General features: G+C 48.3%; 1 protein-coding gene across 2 annotated transcripts in view; it reads right to left on the bottom strand.

Annotated features, from left to right (window-relative positions):
- The window catches only part of MYO18B (myosin XVIIIB), a 231471-nt gene that overhangs the window by 110825 nt on the left and 100557 nt on the right, over positions 1 to 20089 (bottom strand). For both annotated transcript variants that reach the window (XM_088659924.1, XM_088659925.1), the window contains exons 16-24: positions 19716 to 19863; positions 19169 to 19328; positions 18323 to 18506; positions 16279 to 16483; positions 14553 to 14662; positions 6086 to 6151; positions 5821 to 5949; positions 4617 to 4760; positions 2295 to 2384 (exon numbers count right to left, since the gene is read on the bottom strand). In XM_088659924.1, coding sequence (XP_088516050.1) covers positions 2295 to 2384; positions 4617 to 4760; positions 5821 to 5949; positions 6086 to 6151; positions 14553 to 14662; positions 16279 to 16483; positions 18323 to 18506; positions 19169 to 19328; positions 19716 to 19863 — 1236 coding nt within the window. The remainder of the gene's footprint in view (positions 1 to 2294; positions 2385 to 4616; positions 4761 to 5820; positions 5950 to 6085; positions 6152 to 14552; positions 14663 to 16278; positions 16484 to 18322; positions 18507 to 19168; positions 19329 to 19715; positions 19864 to 20089) is intronic.

Raw genomic sequence — 20089 nt, 5'->3', positions numbered from 1 at the left:
TAAAAAAAACGAAGAGTCGGACACGACTAAACAACAACAACAACAAGGGCCATCTAGCCCAACCCCCTGCAGTGAAGAAATCACAGCAAATTGCAGGAATCACTGCTAACTCTGATGGGGATCATAGAAAGGGAGGACAAATATTCACAGCAGTGGTTCATAGCTGCCAAGTTTTCCCTTTTCTCACGAGGAAGCCTATTCAGCATAAGGGAAAATCCCTTTAAAAAAAGGGATAACTTGGCAGCTATACAGTGGTTGCAACACTTTTCCGAGAGAACCCTGTGCTCCCCAAATGTCACAGGGGGAGAAGAAAGCTCCAATAAATTGGCTTGCCATAATATCAAAGTGCAAAGCAGTGAATCTCATACCCCACCGCCTTCCAAATCTGTTCAGAAACCTGGGAGAGTGCTTGAGTTCTCACCAGGAAGCGGGGTGTTGCTCTAAAGAATAGTCACCCCCACCTGATGGCAGCAACCCTGCAGTGAAGTTACAACTCAGTAGGGAGTACTGTTCTGTGATCACACCTGAAACCCCTGATCTCCCTTTTGGCACAGTCAGAATTTTATCTACCCTCCCATTCCTGAAGTCATTGTGATGTCAGGGGGCACATTTGGGTGGTTTGGCCAAATGGAGATGCACATCCTGAAGTCATTGTGATGTCAGGGGGCACATGAGGGTGGTTTGGCCAAATGGAGATGCACATCCTGAAGTCATTGTGATGTCAGGGGGCACATGAGGGTGGTTTGGCCAAATGGAGATGCACATCCAATTCAGACTGGGATCGAAGGGCACAAGGCTGTGGCATCCTTCTCACACCTCCCTCCCTAAGCCACTTTGGGAGGCTGGGATCTGATCATAAAGTAGCACAGGGCTGGCTTGGGGAGGGTGGCGTGAGCAGCATGCCCCCCATGGGCCTGGGGCACTCACCCCAGCAGCCCCCATGCTATGCCCGTGGATACCAGGGATTGAACCAGGGATTTTCTGAGGACATGCCCTGTAGCTGAGTTATGGCCTTTCCTGTGCCCCATATGCTGTGTCCCCATGAAGGTGTGCTAGAGAAGGGAGCAGCTAGAATCCCAAAAGCAACTAAGATGGGACAGAAAAGAAAACCAACTTGGATTGAACATTTCCAATGCAATCACTGTTGATGTTTGTATGATCGTGGTGCTATAAAGTTCATTAGTGGGTCATAAAACACTCGTGGACCCATGCTGCCAAGTTGCAATGGCGCCCAGCCATGTTCCCGCTGTGCCAGTTTAAAATCCTCTTCTTGTATCTAGCAGAGTTACTGCGCAACTGGAACCAGATAGCAGTTTGCCGGTGTCTTCAAGAAAACAAGCACACTGTAGCTTCAAAGACTAACTTAAACTTTATTTACTGAAGCTTAACATAATACATCTAAACCAACTGAACTAAGCTGCATTTTAGCAGCACTCTTATCTCTTAACACTCCTCTCACCTAACTTTCTGCTCTCATGCTCCGACTCAAACTTCACACAGACAGAGAGAGAGAGCATTCTCTTCAGAGCATGATTTATGACTACACGGCAATTAGCAATCAGCGCACAGCTGTGGGCTAGCACCCAGAGAAATAAGAACGCCTGAGAGGGTTTTTTAACTCCTTGCTGTCCAGAATCCCAACAATCACTCCCTAGGGCTGGTGAAGATATTTGGGTTGGCTTCTATTAAAATATAAACCTTCCTAAATTTACGCTCCTGAAACAATATGCATACTGAGCACAGCTCTATATCAAAATACTAAATGCATATATTAATGAAAGTAATATTAAAAACCTCGCCAGAATGGTTAGAGTGCTGAACTTGGACTTGGAAAAACAAGGTTCAAACAGTCCCTGCTCAGTCATGAAGCTCACTGGGTGACCTTGGGTCAGAGGATAAAATAGGGAGAGGGAGAATTGTGTGTGCCGCCTTCAGCTGCTTCAAGGGAAGATGGAGTATAAAAGTAATCATAAACTTTAAAAATATGTTATATCAGAGAAAGGGAGGGAAGGGAGAATCACTCTCAAACGCCAATTCCTAAACAGTTGTTCTTATAAGGACCAGCTTGAATTGTTGTTGTGTGAATTAAGGAAGAAGCAATCTTTGTTTAAACACCTCCAGTGAGGAAAAGTCCACTGCCTTCATTGGAGGTTTTTAAGCCAAGGTTTTAGCTAAGATTCCTGCATTGCAGGGGGTTGAACTAGATGGCTCTTGAGCTCCCTTCCAACTCTACAAATCTATGATCTTGCAACCAGAAGCAAGGACAGAACCTCACGTGGTTTTCTATTTCTGACCTTGCTTTCCAGCTGTTCTGTGCTCTGCCGAAGCTCCTGCCGTGAAAGTTCTGACTTTTCCAATTTCTTCCGCAGCAATGCCAACTCCTCCTAAAAATGGGGAGAAAGAAGAAAACACACCCTCTTTGAGCCTTCCTGTGCCCTCCATTTGATTCTGTGCTTCTCCCCCTCTCAACTGTAAAATCTTTGACTGTATGCTCCTTTTAGGTAGATACCCCCTTTTTGCTTTGCTGTACATCATGGTATACTTTGATGGTGCAGTATGGATACAAAATATTCGCATCAAATACCAGGATGAAGGTCTACCAGGCTTGTGTGTTGAGCACACTGCTTTATAGAAGTGCAAAACAAGGATGTGCTCTCCCAACCCCACATTCCCAGCATGTTCACACTTCTGTCCCAGTGATGTCTACACTGGCCTGGTCATATCCACAGCATGAAAGATGTAAGGATCCCCAAGGACGTGCACAATGGGGAGCTGACTTCAGGCACCAGGCCAACTCTGTGTTACAAAGATGTCTGCAAACCTGACATGAAGGCTGGCAACATCAACCATGCTGTGTGGGAATCCCTTGCAGACAATTGACAGTGCCTGGAGACACACAGACAGGTGACCAGAGGAGGAATGATTGCTGGGAGGAGCCACAGAGAGAAGAAACGCCATGGTGCATTTGCAGCAGCACAACTGGATGCCTTCATCTGCCCCAGCTGCAACAAAACATGTCTTTCCTGCATCGGTCTCTACAGCCCCAGAAGGCTCTGTAACCTTCTAACAGCTTGATCTCACCCCCCCCCCCCAAGGCACCCTGCTCCATTGTCTCCAGAGAGAGACAGATGCCAGCAGAATACAACATAAATGACAACACTATCCTAGACAATTATGTCATTGATGGTCACAGAATAGTTCCCTGATTTCTAGTCACCATCACATTATCGAAGGTGTGTGTGAGAGAGAGTGCAGTTGTGTGCTCCAATGACTCCTAGTTGTGTGTCTGGGGTGTGTGCAGGAGCAACCACAATGTATAATTCAACAGCACCACCAATGCACCCCCTCTTCATGCCATTATTCTTGGAGGTGATGGGACCACCAAGCATCAGCCTTGCAGAGGTTTTGCACTTAGTGTGAGCAGATGCTGGCACTGTGACAAAACCCCAGAGTGTTGAATGCCCCTCTTCAAGTGTCCAGCCAGCAGCTGTTCCATTCACTTCCCTCCCAATATTCCATTTCCTTTCCCACAAGGAGTCAGCATTCCATGGGGTCCTGTTGGTTGCTATGGGTGGATAGCAAGGGTGAGGGTACTGTGGACCCCTCCAGGGGCTGCTGGGCCCCAGCTCCTATCATCCTCAACAACCAGCCCATTTGGCTGCTGGGAGGTGGGAAGCCATCAACCACTGAAGGGCAAAGTGCTGGATGGCAGCCACCTACGGATATGAGGGGAGAAATTAAATGGGGGTGCACTTGGGGACACCACTGAGGCAAAACTTAAACTAGCCCCTGGGGACTCGCCAGTGAGAATCAAGTCCGCCTCTTCATTTGCCACACATTTTCATGGGTTCTGTCAGGCTTGGTCACACCCCAATGTGACAGGATGCTGTGATGAAGGGAAAGAGACATATTTCATTTATAAAATATATTAAGTTCAGCAGTTGGCTGGTTGGTCAGATGGCAACAGGTAAGATATAAACAGGCAGGCAGGCAAAGCTGCCTTGTATTGGCTCAGATTATTCGTATTTCATCAAAACATAAGAACAGCTTGCTGGAACAGGCCAGCATCCTGACCTCAGAGTGGCCACCCAGGTGCCTATTATTGGAAGCCCTCAAGCAGGATCTGAGCACAAGAGCCCTCTCCCCTCCTGGGGTGTCCAGAAGCATTGCTGCTTCCAGCTGTGGAAGCAAAACTGCAATGGGCAGCAGCCACTGATAGCCCTCACGTTCTTGAACTTGTCTAATCCTTTGGAAATCATCTCTTTTGCATCAGCCTGTGACCTGATCCTTCTAACTGAAGTTGCTGCAGATCAAACCTGGGACTTCTGCATGCAGAGGAAGTTCCCTTGCCTGTCACAGATCTATGGGCCTTCTGAGACAGCACCTTTTAAGCACTGTTCTAGGAATTACTAAAGTACTGAACATGATGACTTTGGGGTTCTATAATTTCTAGTCCTACATCTCTATACATTCAATGTACCCAATAGATTTGGTGCCGAATGTATGGAAAAGAATGATATGGACAGTGGCTTTGCTCTGTGGCTCATGGGAGTCCCAGCAGAACCCCTCAGAGGTCTACCTCACCATGTCTGTCCTCTGCTACAGTTGTCACTTACTTCTCTGACTCGGAGCTGACATTCTGCAAGGCTGGTACTTAACAGTGGCCGGATGCCACACATTAGTCGCCACCAGGGCCAGCCCTTCACAGCTTGGAAGACAGCCAGATTCTTCTGGATGCACCGAGCAGCCAAATGCTGAATCTGAAAGGAGAGCAGGAGTCACCCCCAGAGCCCAGAGGCAGCAAACCACCCCTGCCCTGTTGCTAGCCTGGGCACTGGAGCTTGGGTTCACCTACTAAACAGTGGCAGCAAGCGCGTGCTGCCGGTGCAATAGGGATTCCTTCCCCCCAATCCCACCCCCAACACTGCATGGGGCAGAGAAGAGAGGGGAAATTGTTCTGTCTGGAAAACTGAAATGCTTGTGCTGATGGAACAAGCATAACAGCACAATTCTTCCCTAAATATTATTATTTTCATAACATTTATACACAGCTTGATTGCTTTTTATAGAAAGCTTGAAGTGATTTACAATGAACTTATCAATAAGAAAAAACAATAGCAATAATTTAAGACTTTCAAAATGTTAAAATAACAGTAGACTTTGTAAACACCTGGGTAGGTTTGCCTAAACAAATATGTTTTTAGCAGGTGCCCAAAAGAGCAGCAACAGGCAGGGAGTTCCAAAGTGTACCTGCTGCCACACTAAAAGACAGAGTTCTTATAAATGCAGAACAGGGATTCCGCAGATGAAAGCAGTCGAGTGGGTGCATCTGGCAGCTAAACTGATCCCAAGTTGTTAAGGACTTGTTGTAGTAACAGTAACATCATGAACTTGGCCCACTAGCAAATGAGCAACCAGTGCAGCCCTCTGAGCATAGGAAAGATATGCTGACAAGGCCTCCCTCTCCACAATCGTGCTGTAGCCAACTGCAGCTTCCAAAGTAAGCGCAAGGGAAGCCCCACTTGGACTGCATTGCAGTAATCCAGCCCTCACGCAGGAACTACTGTTCATTAGATGGAAAAGAGCTGGTTGAGGGTGGAGCAGATGTCCTTCACAGGTGCTGGGTGCTATTTCATCAGAGAGTCTTAAACTAGGGTTCCCGTATTTCAAAAATGGAATTTTTTTTAATTTGCCCAAAGCTGTTTATGACAACAGAATCACAGCTATGAAGAAGCTGTGGTGGTGGGTTTCCTGAGGAGCATCCCAACATTTACCATGACAACAACCCCTGGCTTTGCTAATCTTCAAAGAAGAGGTTACCTTTAATTTTTTATATTTGTGACGGGAGAGAAACCCCTTGCAAGCTGCTTGGAGGGAAATCAGATTCTGAGACACCAGTTTTTCCCTCTGCTTTTCTAGCCTAGCGAGGACTCCAGCTTTCAGGAACACCTGCCCAGAAAGAAAGAGAGAGAAAATCACTCCACAGGATCCAAGCAGGATAAAAGTTGGAGGTGTCAAAGGGAAAACTCAAAAGCAGGCATTAGTCACAGGATGAGCTCAGGACCCCCGTTGGCTTCCTCTGTACCTGAGTGCGACCCACAGCAATGGTCTTCTTCTCCAAATTGAGCGCCTGGATGAGCTCCTCCAGAGCCTGAAGAGAAAGGGAGAAGACACAGGAATAAAACTCTCCACATTCAAGATTCCTGTAGGTAAGAAAGGGACTGAACATGGGTCTTCAAGAAAAGACCACTTAAAATTAAAACACACCAAAAGACATTTAGAATCAGCAATTAAAATGCAGTTTGACCTGACAGATGCTCCTCAGTTTCCAAAGGCCTGTCTAGACAAGAAGGCCTTAGCCTGCTGGCCAGGGCCGGCCCTACGTATAGGCTGGGTGGCGCAGGGCACCATGGCGCCGGCCTGCCAGGAGGGCGCCGCGAGCTGCGCCCGCCCGCTGGCCGGCCGGTCCGCCGGTCCGCCGGTCCGCCACGCAGCTGCGCGCTGCGCCCACCCGCCCACCGTGCTGGGAAACAGGGCGGGAGGGCGCCGGAGAGATCCGGCGCACCATGGCGAGAGGGGCGCTTAAGACGGCCCTGCTGCTGGCAGAAGGAGGACAAACTGGGAGCCAGTCTAGCCTTTCTTGGGATGGGATTCCACAGCATGGAAGCGGCCACAGGAAAGGCTCACTCTCACTGTGCCTGGGATGGGACCAAGGGAATTCTGACATTTGTGGGACCAACATGACTATCTTGCCAGCCCAACCCACCAACAGCCTGGCAAAACTTCCAATGAACTAAGAATAGGGACAAGCTGCGTTCCTCCACCCATACCCTTGATTTCCCCGCAGCACCAAGTAACAACATTGACCTTTTCTGACTGTCAAGATTTTCTTATTGAAACCTTGAAGTCTTAACTGAAATGCACATGCACAGCCTCTGCTGCCCCATGCAGCTCTCGCTCACACACACACACACACACACACACACACACACACACACACACGTCTGCAATTCAGCTCCCAGCTGTGTGATGCCCCCTGAATACACATCAGAAAAAGCAGTTGGTTCACACACAGCCTCATTGCAATTAGGATTTGTAAGAGGGGAGAAGAATCTATGAAGGAGCTTGCAAAATCCCTCAGAAAATTAAGAGAAGGAGATCAATTTTGCACAGAGGCTTCCATTATGCAGGGGGGGGGGGCTGAATTTTCAAGAATTTAGCCACTGTTCTTCATCCCTCCTCCTCTTCTTTGTAAGTGGCTGTTTGCTTATATTATAGCCTCTGATCTCTTGGGGGAAATGAATTTTTTGACAGCCACTCGATGATTAATATCACCTAGTAGTATCAGTTAACACAGTAATAAATAATAATAATAATAATAATAATAATAATAATAATAATAATAATAGAAGTTAATTCATTCTCATTTATTTAATCCATTTTGTCTGATTTAATCAGTATAATTGGGAAGGGAGTTGAATTAATAGAATGTTGAATTACTTTAATCTTACATGAAATTTTAAGCTTGTAATTTGTCTGCAATTAATCTAACTATGCAATTTGTACTTTCTGATTCTCCTTTTCAGTTATCTTTTCAATGATTCCCCCCCACCATTAATAGATATTATTTTCTGCCAGGGGGACTCCCTACAGGGAGCCTCCCCCGTCATCCTGACCAGCACTTCGCCCAGCGACAGCACAAGCAGCAAGTCAGGAGGAGGGAATGAGGAATGCAGCAGAATGGAGAAAGGGCTCAGTGAGGCATCTGAGCCCTGGCAACGCTATGGGGAACAGAACGTGCATGAGGGGCTCAGAGACACATCAGAGCCTTGGCACCACTCTGGTCGAGGGTCAGCTTCCTTTGCAACCGCCCCAGCAATTTCATTAAGCATTGCCCCCAACGCAGAGAATGGCAGGGGAAGGCGGGAACAGCGGTTCAGGAAACCACTGCTCAAACCCAGCCACAGGGAAACGATAACGCCTGGCTACAGGAAAGCAGGGGCAACAGCCAGGCACACCAGCAGTGAAAGAGCCCCCACCCACCCCTCCCAAGGCAGGCATCGTTGCAGGGGTGATCCTGCAGCTGCCCAATGGCTACCCCCTAGAGGTGGACGCGTTCATTAGACTCGGGGGGCAGCGCCAATTTTTTCCCCCGGGACTTTGCTGCGCAGCATCAGATCCACCTTCTGCCCATGGACTTCCCCCTCCACGTCATGACCATTGACGGGAGGGAGCTGCTAGGGGGGTAGGTCACTCAGCAGACACCCCCCATGAGGATGACGATTGGGAGGCAGAGGCACTCCGAGACACTGGTTTTTAACGTGACCCCCCAGTCTGGGCCCCCCATCATCTTGGGCATGAGCTGGTTGGAGTTGCATGACCCCATCGTGGGCTGGCATCAGAGATCCCTCACCTTTGGCTCCACTTACTGCATGGAGAATTGCTTGGGGGGGGGGGAGAGACCCAGCATACCCTAGCAACGGTAAGCGTGGAAGGGGGGGGGCAAAATTCTGAGAGACTATTGGGACTTGCAAGAGGTTTTCAGTGAAAGGAGTCTGACCAGTTTCCCCCCCCCCCAGACCCTATGACTGCCAGATCAATTTGGTACCAGGGGCCAGGTTACCCCCCAGAAAGTTGTATTCCATGTCTGACCAGGAGATGGCAGAGTTATGGGAATTCATTGACAAAAACCTCAAGCGCGGCTTTATATGGGAGTCCAAAGCGGCCAGGGCAGCCCTGTGTTCTTCGTCGACAAACGGGTCTGCAAACAAAAACGTCTGGTGGTGGACCTTCGCATCGTCAATTCCCTGATGGAGAACTTTGACTGAGTTAAGATTTAAAAGGGATATGTACAAAAAATGGAAAAGGGGGGAAATCTCCAGAGAGGAATTCAAACATATAGCCAGCACGTGTAGAGACAAAGTCAGAAAAGCTAAAGCACAGAATGAACTCAGGCTCGCCAGAGAGGTTAAAAGCAACAAAAAGGGCTTTTATGGGTATGTCCGTAGCAAAAGGAAAAACAAGGAAACAGTGGGGTCACTCAGAGGAGAAGATGGTGAAATGCAAACAGGGGACAGAGAAAGGGCAGAACTCCTCAATGCCTTCTTTGCCTCAGTCTTCTCCAAGAAAGAAAACAACGCCCGACCTGAAGAATATGGAGCAGATGATTCAGCAGGGGAAACACAGCCCAGAATAAGTAAGGAGGTAGTACAAGAATACTTGGCTAGTTTAGATGTATTCAAGTCTCCAGGGCCAGATGAACTACATCCAAGAGTATTAAAAGAACTGGCAGAGGTGATTTCAGAACCACTGGCAATAATCTTTGAAAATTCCTGGAGAACAGGCGAAGTTCCAGCAGACTGGAGGAGGGCAAATGTTGTCCCTATTTTCAAAAAGGGGAAAAGAGAGGACCCAAACAATTACCGCCCAGTCAGCCTGACATCAATACCAGGAAAGATTCTAGAGCAGATCATTAAGCAAACAGTCTGTGAGCACCTAGAAAGAAACTCTGTGATCACTAAAAGTCAGCATGGGTTCCTGAAAAATAAGTCATGTCAGACTAATCTGATCTCATTTTTTGACAGAATTACAATCCTGGTAGATGAAGGGAACGCTGTGGATGTAGCCTATCTTGATTTCAGCAAGGCCTTTGACAACGTGCCCCATGATATTCTCGTAAAGAAGCTGGTAAAATGTGGGCTAGACAATGCTACCATTCAGTGGATTTGTAACTGGCTTACTGACCGAACCCAAAGGGTGCTCATCAATGGCTCCTCCTCATCCTGGAGAGTAGTGACTAGTGGGGTGCCACAGGGTTCTGTCTTGGGCCCAGTCTTGTTCAACATCTTTATCAATGACTTGGATGATGGGCTTGAGGGCATCCTGAGCAAGTTTGCAGATGACACCAAATTGGGAGGGGTGGCTAACACCCCAGAGGACAGGATCACACTTCAGAATGACCTTAACAGATTAGACAACTGGGCCAAAGCAAACAAGATGAATTTTAACAAGGAGCAATGTAAAGTACTACACTTGGGCAAAAAAAATGAAAGGCACAAATACAGGATGGGAGACACCTGGCTTGAGAGCAGTACATGTGAAAAGGATCTAGGAGTCTTGGTAGACCACAAACTTGACATGAGTCAGCAGTGTGATGCAGCAGCTAAAAAAGCCAATGCAATTCTGGGCTGCATCAATAGGAGTATAGCATCTAGATCAAGGGAAGTAATAGTACCACTGTATTCTGCTCTGGTCAGACCTCACCTGGAGTACTGTGTCCAGTTCTGGGCACCTCAGTTCAAGAAGGATACTGATAAGCTAGAACGTGTCCAGAAGAGGCAACCAAAATGGTCAAAGGCCTGGAAACGATGCCTTATGAGGAACGGCTTAGGGAGCTGGGTATGTTTAGCCTGGAGAAGAGAAGGTTAAGGGGTGATATGATAACCATGTTCAAATATATAAAAGGATGTCATATAGAGGAGGGAGAAAGGTTGTTTTCTGCTGCTCCAGAGAAGCGGACACGGAGCAACGGATTCAAACTACAAGAAAGAAAATTCCACCTAAACATTAGGAAGAACTTCCTGACAGTAAGAGCTGTTCGGCAGTGGAATTTGCTGCCAAGGAGTGTGGTGGAGTCTCCTTCTTTGGAGGTCTTTAAGCAGAGGCTTGACAGCCATCTGTCAGTAATGCTTTGATGGTGTTTCCTGCTTGGCAGGGGGTTGGACTGGATGGCCCTTGTGGTCTCTTCCAACTCTATGATTCTATGATTCTATGATGGAGCTCGTAGCCTTCTCGCTGCCCAGAGTGGATGATCTGCTGACTGCAGTGCCAAGGGGAAAGATTTCCACCAAACTGGACTTGCGGGGTGTGTACAACTTGATACGGGTGCGAGAAGGGGACAAATGGAAGACCACCATGTACACCCCGCTGGGAGCCTTTGAATATTTGGTCATGCCATTCGGCTTGCAGGGTGGCTCTGCCTGCTTCCAAGCCTTCATGCACCACATCCTGGGATCGCTGCTGTTCAAAGAACTGTGTGGTCTTTTTGGATGACATCCTGATCTACTCAGACACCATGGAGCAGCACGTGAAGGACGTCAGGGCTGTCCTGGGACGTCTCAAGGAGCAGCACTATATGTGAAACTGGAGAGGTGCCTGTTTCACACAAGGAGGTGGAGTTTCTAGGCTACACGCTCTCAGAGAAAGGACTGGTGATGGACAAGGAAAAGGTGAGAGCAATCCTGGAGTGGCAAAGCCCCAGGACACACAAGGATGCCCAGCGTCTCTTGGGCTTCGCAAATTTCTACAGGAAGTTTATCAAGAACTTCTCCCATGTCACAGCGCCCATCACAGATTGCCTGTTCCAGAAGAGGTTCCAGTGGACACAGGAGGTGCAGAGCGCTTTTGAACGCCTGAAGGAGGTTTTCGCGTCGGAGCAACACCTGTTTCACGTAGTCCAGGATGCGTATTGAAACTGATGCATCGAACCAGTCGGTCGGCGCCATTTTGCTGCAACTGGACGCCAACAGGGACTGGAAACCGTGCGCCTTCTTCTCAAGGAAGCTGAACCAAGCAGAACAGAACTACACAGTTTTTTACAGGGAACTGCTCGCAATCCACACAGTGTTCAAACACTGGTGCCACTTCCCAGTGGGAGCTCTTCACCCTATCCAAGTGTGTACTGACCACAAGAATCTTGAGTTTTGGAGAACGGCCAGAGTGCTCAATCAGTGCCAGATCAGATGGGCAGATTTCTTCTCCCATTTCAATTTCTCCACCCACTACATCCCCGGGGAGCAGAATGTCAGGGCAGATGCCCTGTGCAGGAAGCCTGAGCACATGGGGCAGGAAGAACCACCAGTGCCCTGGAACATTTTCCCCCAGTCGGCATGGACCTGTGGGGGGACGGTGGTTGGGAAGACACTTTTGTCTCACTGCGGAAGACACTTTTGCCCAGAACGTGTTGTGGGACTTGAGGGTGGGAAGAGGGGCAGAGGACAGGTTTGTGGAGAAAGGGGGGTTGTTTTTTTTCGCCATGGGGCCCTGTACCTGCCCACTGACTCCCTGAGGGGGAGGGTCCTCAAGCAGTTGCACGACAACCTGACGGTGGGTCATTTTGGGAGGGAAAAGACTACACAACTGGTCATGAGGCAATTCTGGTGTCCCAGGGTACGGGAAGATGTGAGGGAATACTTGTCAAAGGGCAAAAAGAGAAAGAGCAGCGCCGGCAGGGCTGTTGGAACCCTTAGCAACACCCAGTAGGCCTTGAGAGGTGGTGTCAGTGGATTTCATCACCGATCTGCCCCCGTCCCGCAGCAAGACAGACCAAAATGTGCCACTTTGTAGAGTGTGCACGTGCGGTGTCGGCCAAGAAGACGGTAAAGCTATTCGTGGACCACATTTTTAGGCTACATGGGTTGCCCCTGAGGGTGAACTCAGACTGCAGAAGGCAATTTACCTCCCGGTTTTGGCGCAAGCTCATGAGCCTCTTACACGTGGAAGTGAGCCTCTCCACTGCTAGACACCCCCAAACCAATGGCCAAGCGGAAAGGGCCAATGCAATCCTCCAGCAGTACCTAAGGTGCTATGTCAACCAGAGGCAGACGGACTGGGTGGCCCTAGCAGAATTCGCTTACAACAACGCGGTACACGTCTCCACTTGTCTCACGCCATTTAAGGCCAATTATGGGCGGGACCCACATGCTTTCCCAGGGGGAGGGGTGGAAGCAGAGGAAGGTCTGTCAGCCGAGGATTGGGCGGAGGAAATGGAGATGGTACACCAACAACTCAAGGAGAACTTGGAGAAGGCCAAGGAGGCCTACAAGAGGGTGGCGGATCGTCATTGGACACCGGGGGGGTCATCAGAGAGGGGGATAGGGTTTGGCTGTCCTCAGAAGGGCTCCCCACGGTGGGGAGGTGCAAGAAACTGGCTCCCAGAAGGCTGGGACAGTCTTGCAGCAGGTCAATCCAGTGGCGTTTCGTCTGAAGTTGCCGGAGTCCATGAGGATCCACCCCGTGTTTCACAGATCGCTCCTCTCCCCATACAGGGAGGGACATAAGTTCAGGGAGAATGCAGCATCCCCACCCACACTCACGCAGGACCTGGGGGAGGAAGGGGCCAATGAAGCCACAGAGATTCTGGACTCTCGATGGGGGAAGGACAGTTTGGAGTACCTAGTGGCATGGGAGGGGGCTCCAGCATCCACCAACGCTTAGGTGCCAGCAGACTGTGTGCAGGATGAGTACCTAGTGGAGGAGTTCCATGCACTGTTTCCGCATAGACCCAAGCCACCATGTTTCTGGGTAGAGGAGGTGTTTGTGCCCACGAGCAGTGAGGAAGAATTTAGGGGTTTTCCGCCGAGTGAAGAGTGGGTGGCAGACTTGAGGGGTTTTCCATCAAGGGCAGAAGGGGGGGGAGACCTGGAGGGTTTTCCACCTGGAGCGGAACAGGAGCTAGAAGGCAAGCACCAGCAGCGGTCCATGTGGGAGTGGGACACAGTCTGTGCAGACACGGAGGAGGAGGAGGAGGACTCGTTCAGGGGGTTCTCCAGCGGTCCGCCCGAGGAGACTGACTGGGGCCAGGTGTTCACTCCCACAGACTCGGATGAAATGATCTTCCTGGGCTTCCAGCCCTCACCTCTCGCACAACCCGCCCAGCGACAGCACAAGCAGCGAGTCAGGAGGAGGGAATGAGGAATGGAGCGAAATGGAGAGAGGGCTCAGTGAGGCGTCTATGGGGAACAGAATGTGCAGGAGGGGCTCAGAGACGCATCAGAGCCTTGGCTCTGGTCAAGGGTCAGCGGATGAGGGGCTCAGTGAGACGTCGGAGCCCAGGCACCGCGCCAGCCAGCAAGAGGGGAGACCTTTCCTTCCGGCGCCCGAATTGAGGCGCGCGCCCACACGTATGGCGAAGGGGCGGCGTTTTGGGGTGCCCAGGCTTTTATGCTGGCTGAAAAGCAGGCGGCAGCCATTGCCAGGTTCTGGGAGCGACTAGGCAGTCCTGTTTTCTGATCTCTCTGCACTGTAAATAGTATGAACAATAAAGCTCTGAAAGACAGAGCAGACTGGAGCGTCTTTACTCGAGAGCAGCCGCAACAACCCCCTGACACTTTCTGTTTGGAGTATTGATAGATTAAATATATTTATAAAAATGAGCTTCCTCCTTTTTTAAAAGGATTTATGTTATTAGCAGGTTCTTAATATTCTAACAGATGGTTTCATGATGTCTGTTTATATGGTCTTCCTTATCTAACAATCTCTTTTTCTTCCCATTCATTTGTTTTTCTTTTTTATTAGATAGGCACCTTCATAACACAATGATGAGCCAATGCTATTACACCTATAATAGCAGGTAAATGTTATTCATCTCAGGTGAATGATGTTATGAAAGCATATTTCTGAACCTTTATATAACAAACAATATTTGTTTATTATTATTGTTGTTGTTATTGTTATTAGCAGCAGCAAAAACAACAGCAGCTTAGCCGTGGTACCGATATATTAATATTTCTAAAGTGCCTCCGCTGCCTGCTCTTCCTCCGCCCATGGCTCACCTTATTTTCATCTGTCATCTCATAGGCTGAGGTGTATTTTTTCATCATTGGCTGAGCCAGGATCTGGAACTGGTGTCGGAACTGCTTGCGCACCATACGATCCGCATACCCTGCAAGGTGCAAGCAAAAGGGGTGTCTCCTGAGGGGCTGAGCAAATTTGGCAAAGGAGAGTCTGGTTCCTTCTGAGTGCCAAACTGCAGAGGCTCACTCAGTTGCCAGAGGACAAGAAGCCGCTGAGGCCACCTCCCAAAGACGGGCAAATCCATCCATTTCTCTTTCAGTTTCTCATTTTTATGATTTTAAATTCAGTTTGCCACGTTCCCACATCAGTTTGCAATTTTAATTTTTAAAAGTCTCCCTCCAAATTTGAGTGTGTATCTTTCCTAAAATGCATATTTTCATATGCTGTTTTGCCTTCTGTTCATATACATTTTTGCAAGTAATTCACCCCAGCATAATGCATTTTCTACATTATTGTCATTAAACCACAGAGCCTGGGGCTTGCTGATCAGAAGGTCGGCGGTTCGAATCCTCGTGACGAGGTGAGCTCCCGTTGCTCGGTCCCAGCTCCTGCCAACCTAGCAGTTCAAAAGCACGTCAAAATGCAAGTAGATAAATAGGAACCGCTACAGCGGGAAGGTAAACGGCGTTTCCATGTGCTGCTCTGGTTCACCAGAAGCGGCTTTGTCATGCTGGCCACATGACCCAGAAGCTGTACGCTGGCTCCCTCGGCCAATAATGCGAGATGAGCGCGCAACCCCAGAGTCGGTCACGACTGGACCTAATGGTCAGGGGTTCATTTACCTTTACCTCATACCTAATGTGTTCATGTTTAATTATCGGGAACCCCTGGCAACCTTCAGGGAAGCCCCAGGAACCTGTGACATGCACTCAAATACCAACAGTCTCAAAGAGTTCCACAATTAAGTAAGGATTTGAATGTGGGTCTTCCACATTGCCACAAGTAATTAGTGCTCTGCCTACATTGCTTATCCAAACCAACCCACCAGAAACCTGGCAAATCCTCAAGACCTAACAAATCCTTTTTTAAAGAAATTATTTAGAAACTATATTATAAAAATATTTGCTGGAAATGTAAAGAACATGAAGGGACATTTTATCATGCTTGGTGGACACATTCAAAAGCCAAAAAAATTAGATAGATACAGTGGTGCCTCGCTTTACGAATGCCTCGCACAACAAAAAAACTCGCTAGACGAAAGAGTTTTGCGTTGCGCGAGGCATTCGTAAGACAACAAAATTTTCTATGACCGCCGCTTCGTCTTACAAAGCGCGGCCATAGAAAGCGGCAAAGGAAGATCAGCTGTCAGCGATTCGGCTCCATCCCCCGGAGCCACCGCACCGCACCGCACAGCCGGGGAAGACAGGCGGGAGACGGCGGGGGGGGGGAGAAGCGCTTCTCACCCCGCCGCCTCGCCGCGCACCAGCAGCATGAGACGGGGCTTCAGAGACCTTCTCTGCCTCCTGTGGGAGGAAGTTCCATAGTTTAACTCTGTGCTGTATGAAGAAGGACTTTCTTTCATCTATCCTGAGTCCTCCAACATTCAGCTTCATTGGATGTCCATGTGTTCAAGTGTTATGAGAGAGTGAAAGAAAAATATTCTTCATCCACTTTTTTTCCATCCCATGCCTCTTTTTATAAATGTCTACCAGTGAGTAGATGCAGGATGCCCAGCCAATCCATGCAACAGAAACCCTCCTGCACCTATCCTGCAGAGCCGTAATGCATCCAATATCTGGCCCCCAGAGAGCTGGGCTCGAAGGGCGGAGATGTCCCATCCTCCTGCTGTTCCCCCTGGCATCAGACAGGACTGTAGAATGGTGCCTCCTTCTCCGTCCATTTCTGTTCTCGCAATGAGACAATGGACAAAGTGAATCTGGGATCTCTTCACTAGGTTGATGAGAGAATCCTACAGAAATGGAGGAAAACACAAAGGAATTGAGTTCCTGATCTTCTGCTTGAAGATTATAGACAGAGACCACATTCACACCATACATTAAAAGCGCTACATGCCCCTTTAAAGAATCATGGGGTTGTCGTCGTCCCCCACCAAGAATCCTGGGAACTGTAGTTTGTTAAGGGTGCTGAGAGTTGTTATTCCAGAGCTACAATTTCCAGAGAGATTCAACAATCACAGGGAACTCTGGACAGTCAAGCACTTTTTCACTTCTCTCTCTTACTCTCTCACCCTCCCACCCATTTTTTGTATCTGACTGCAAAGTGCAGGTTCGAATCCACACTCGGCCATAGAGCTCCCTGGGCCAGTCCCTCACTCACAGCCTAACCTGCCTCACAGGGTTTTTGTGAGGATAACAGGGAAGAGGATGGAGAGGGAAGAAGCAGGTACATGTATATGTGCCTTGAGCTCCTTGGGAGAAGGAAGGTGGGATATAAATGCAATCAATCAATAAAATAAACAAGGACAAAAGGCATCATAATGTAGCAGAAAGCCAAACACACAAATAATAATAAAATCAGCCAGAGCAGCAAGAAAAACCCACATAGATAACACTCTTAAGACCACTGTCTGTTCACAGAAAAAGCGGCATCAAGTAAATGGAACTGCTAAGCATCTAGAAACATATCACTCAAATAGAAAAATATTTGTTTTCTGCTTTCTCAATCAGATTCTCAAGTTGCTAATGCTGTTGTTGTTGTTGTTTAAAAATGAGAAACAATAAAAACCTAACACTCTTAGCGTTACTTGGTTTTCCCTGGTGGGGTTTCAAAAGCTGCCTCCATCCTCTCTTACAAACTCTTTTAAAAATCATAGAATGGGAAAAGCTCACTAATTGAACACTCCCTGGAAAAATACCAAGGATCACAACCAAAATACCATATTTACTTGGGTCTAATGTGCCATCGAATTTAATGCGCACCTCAATTTTCAGAACCTTGAAAAAAAAGGTATTTGCTAGTGAATTTAAATGTGCCATCAAATCTAATGGCATCTTAATTTTCGCAACATAATTTGGCCCAAAAAGGTGAACATTAGATTTGAGTAAATATGCTATGTACTTTCACCATGTGGTGCCCTCCAGAGGTTTGTCAGCATAGCTGTATGATGCTGAGGCTGATGGGAGGAAGAAAATATGGAAGGCCCCAGGTTGCGGGAGGATAAATGTATTGGTTTGGTTGTGGATCCCAAATCTGTGATCCACTGTGTCTGGGGTTAGAATCTATGAGAGGAAACCTGCTGAACCAGTCAGAGTAGTTCCTTGGTTGGCCAGTTAAGTGCTGCCATTTACATGCCCAAAGTGATTGCTCTGTTGCCATAGAGGAAAAATGGGCAGTCCTTTTCCCCCCTCACTTGCCTGGATGCCACATCATCCTTGTGGGGAGAACAATAAGCCAAGACGTGTATGAGGGGCAGGGGGAGAAGAGTTTTGGCTGGTGCTGGAAGTTTGAGAGACAGAGGAGCATGCCTATTGGATTAAAAGCTGTGAGTTTGGGGGTCCCCTGGAACCCTATGGGGAAACAAAATCTGTTGCGGAGTTAACACTATGAAACCATGCATCCTGTGCTCAGGCTGTGTACATGTGAAAATAAAGCCCTATAGCCTAAAGACTTTCACATTGACATGGCTGAACTTCATTCCAAGGAAACCAAACCCCGGGAAAGTGCAGGCACCCCTGGAGCCTGGTGCCACTTGGGGACTGGAGGCATGCATGCAACAGCAGAATAGCTGAATAACTTAAAGCAAAAGTCCTGGGCCTCTCTGCCAGTTCTAGGCAACCCTTTTGCTCACCAGCTGAAGCTTGATCTGAGCACAAACAGACTTCTTCTTCACGGCTGCAAAGCTGCTAGTGAAGGTCTTCCTCACGCAGCCAACTCGCTGGAGTGCTTGCTGGGAGTTCCCCTCCAGCCCCGCAACAGACCGGCATATCAGGGGCACTTTGGACCGCAACAGAAACAGCTTCTTCAGAGAGTCTCTGGGGAGAGGGAAAGGCATTGCCCAACCTTAAGAGCTGCCCTTGTATGATGTAAGATGGGCCTTGGTTAGTGTGCGTAATGGAGGGAGAGAGACCCTTGTGCAACTCCAAAATAGGGATGCAAGGTCAAAATAGGGATGCAAGAATCCCAGACCCTGAGATTTCAGGGCCCAAACCTGAGACCAAGGGGCAGCCCCTAGCAATGTCCCTCCCATCAGATGTCAAGGAAATAAGCAACTATCCTACTTTTAAAAGACATCTGAAGGCAGCCTTGTTTAGGGAAGTTTTTAATGTTTAATGCTGTACTGTATTGTGTTTTTAATATTCAATTGGGAGCCACTCAGAGTGGCTGGGGAAACCCAGCCAGATGAGCGGGGTAGAAATAAGAAATTATTATTATTATTATTATTATTATTATTATTATTATTATTATTATTTGCAAATAAAACCCTTGTAGTAATGACCATCTAGGAGACTATTTTGTCTGCTTGCTTTTACCAAGTCATTCGTATAATTTAACAAAACAAAAAAACCTGGGGTCTTGTGGGATTGCACCTCCTAATATATGTTCCACTTGGTACTTAAATTCCAATATCAAGTGATAAATAAATTGCATGAAATAAAACTAAACAGTTAAACTTCCCCCATGCAGAAGAACTTACATTTTCGACTCCTGCAGGACCTGGGTGGCATTCTGCACTGAGAGGTTCCACTTGGCTTTGTTCACCCAGCCAGTGGCATCGTAGCGGACGGGGTCTTGGCCGAGCTGGTGGGCGATCTCGAACTGCAGGGCCTGCTCACACTTGCGCAGGGATCCTTGTCCTGCAGTGAAGAGACAGCGAGAAAATAGGAGAGGGTTACTCAAGTGGGAGGAAATGGCAGGTGCAGGCCAGGGGAATGGCAAGGGAAATCTCCAAAACAGTGTGAATGAGTGACCTGGGTGAATTCTTGCCTTGCACCACTTGGGAGCTCTCAGCAAGGGTTAGAGTCCACACAGGGAGCCCCATTGTCCCTTAAAACATGAAATGACCTTTCTGAAAAGGTCAACTAAAATGATTGAGGGGGTGGAGCAACTCCCCTATGATGAGAGGTTGCAGTGTTTGGAACATTTTAGCTTCGAGAAAAGAGGAGTAAAAGGAGACATGATAGAAGTGTATAACGTTATGCCTGGCATGGAGAAAGTGGATACAGAAAAGCTTTCCATTTTACCTTCATTGATCGGACCCTCCTTCACAAAGTAAGAGCACAGACGATTGAGCGCAGTGCTGTCATCGGAGCCTTGGATCAAGGCCTCCTCATCCAGAATCCAGAACAAGCCCTTGGGGTCTTCTGCCTGGCCCCCAGGTGTGGCATGGACCTAGAGGGGCAGGAGGAGTCAGGGAATATTGCTGACATCACTGGTGTGGTGACCTTGACAACTTCCCCTGGCACCCATGAAGCACCTGAAGCCTCTCCACCCACACTTCTTGTGGTTGCCTTTCCCGCCTGCTTGAAAAGCCCATAGAGGAGAAGGAAGAAGTTGGAAGTGTGCTGTTCTTTCCAGCTTCCAATTTCAGCTCTATGTGCTTTTCACAGCTCAGGTG

Source organism: Zootoca vivipara, chromosome 16 (assembly GCF_965207765.1).
Source record: "Zootoca vivipara chromosome 16, rZooViv2.hap1.1, whole genome shotgun sequence".
Classification (NCBI taxonomy): domain Eukaryota; kingdom Metazoa; phylum Chordata; class Lepidosauria; order Squamata; family Lacertidae; genus Zootoca; species Zootoca vivipara.
Note: the sequence above shows the minus strand (reverse complement) of the source record. Positions and strands in the feature narration are given on the sequence as shown.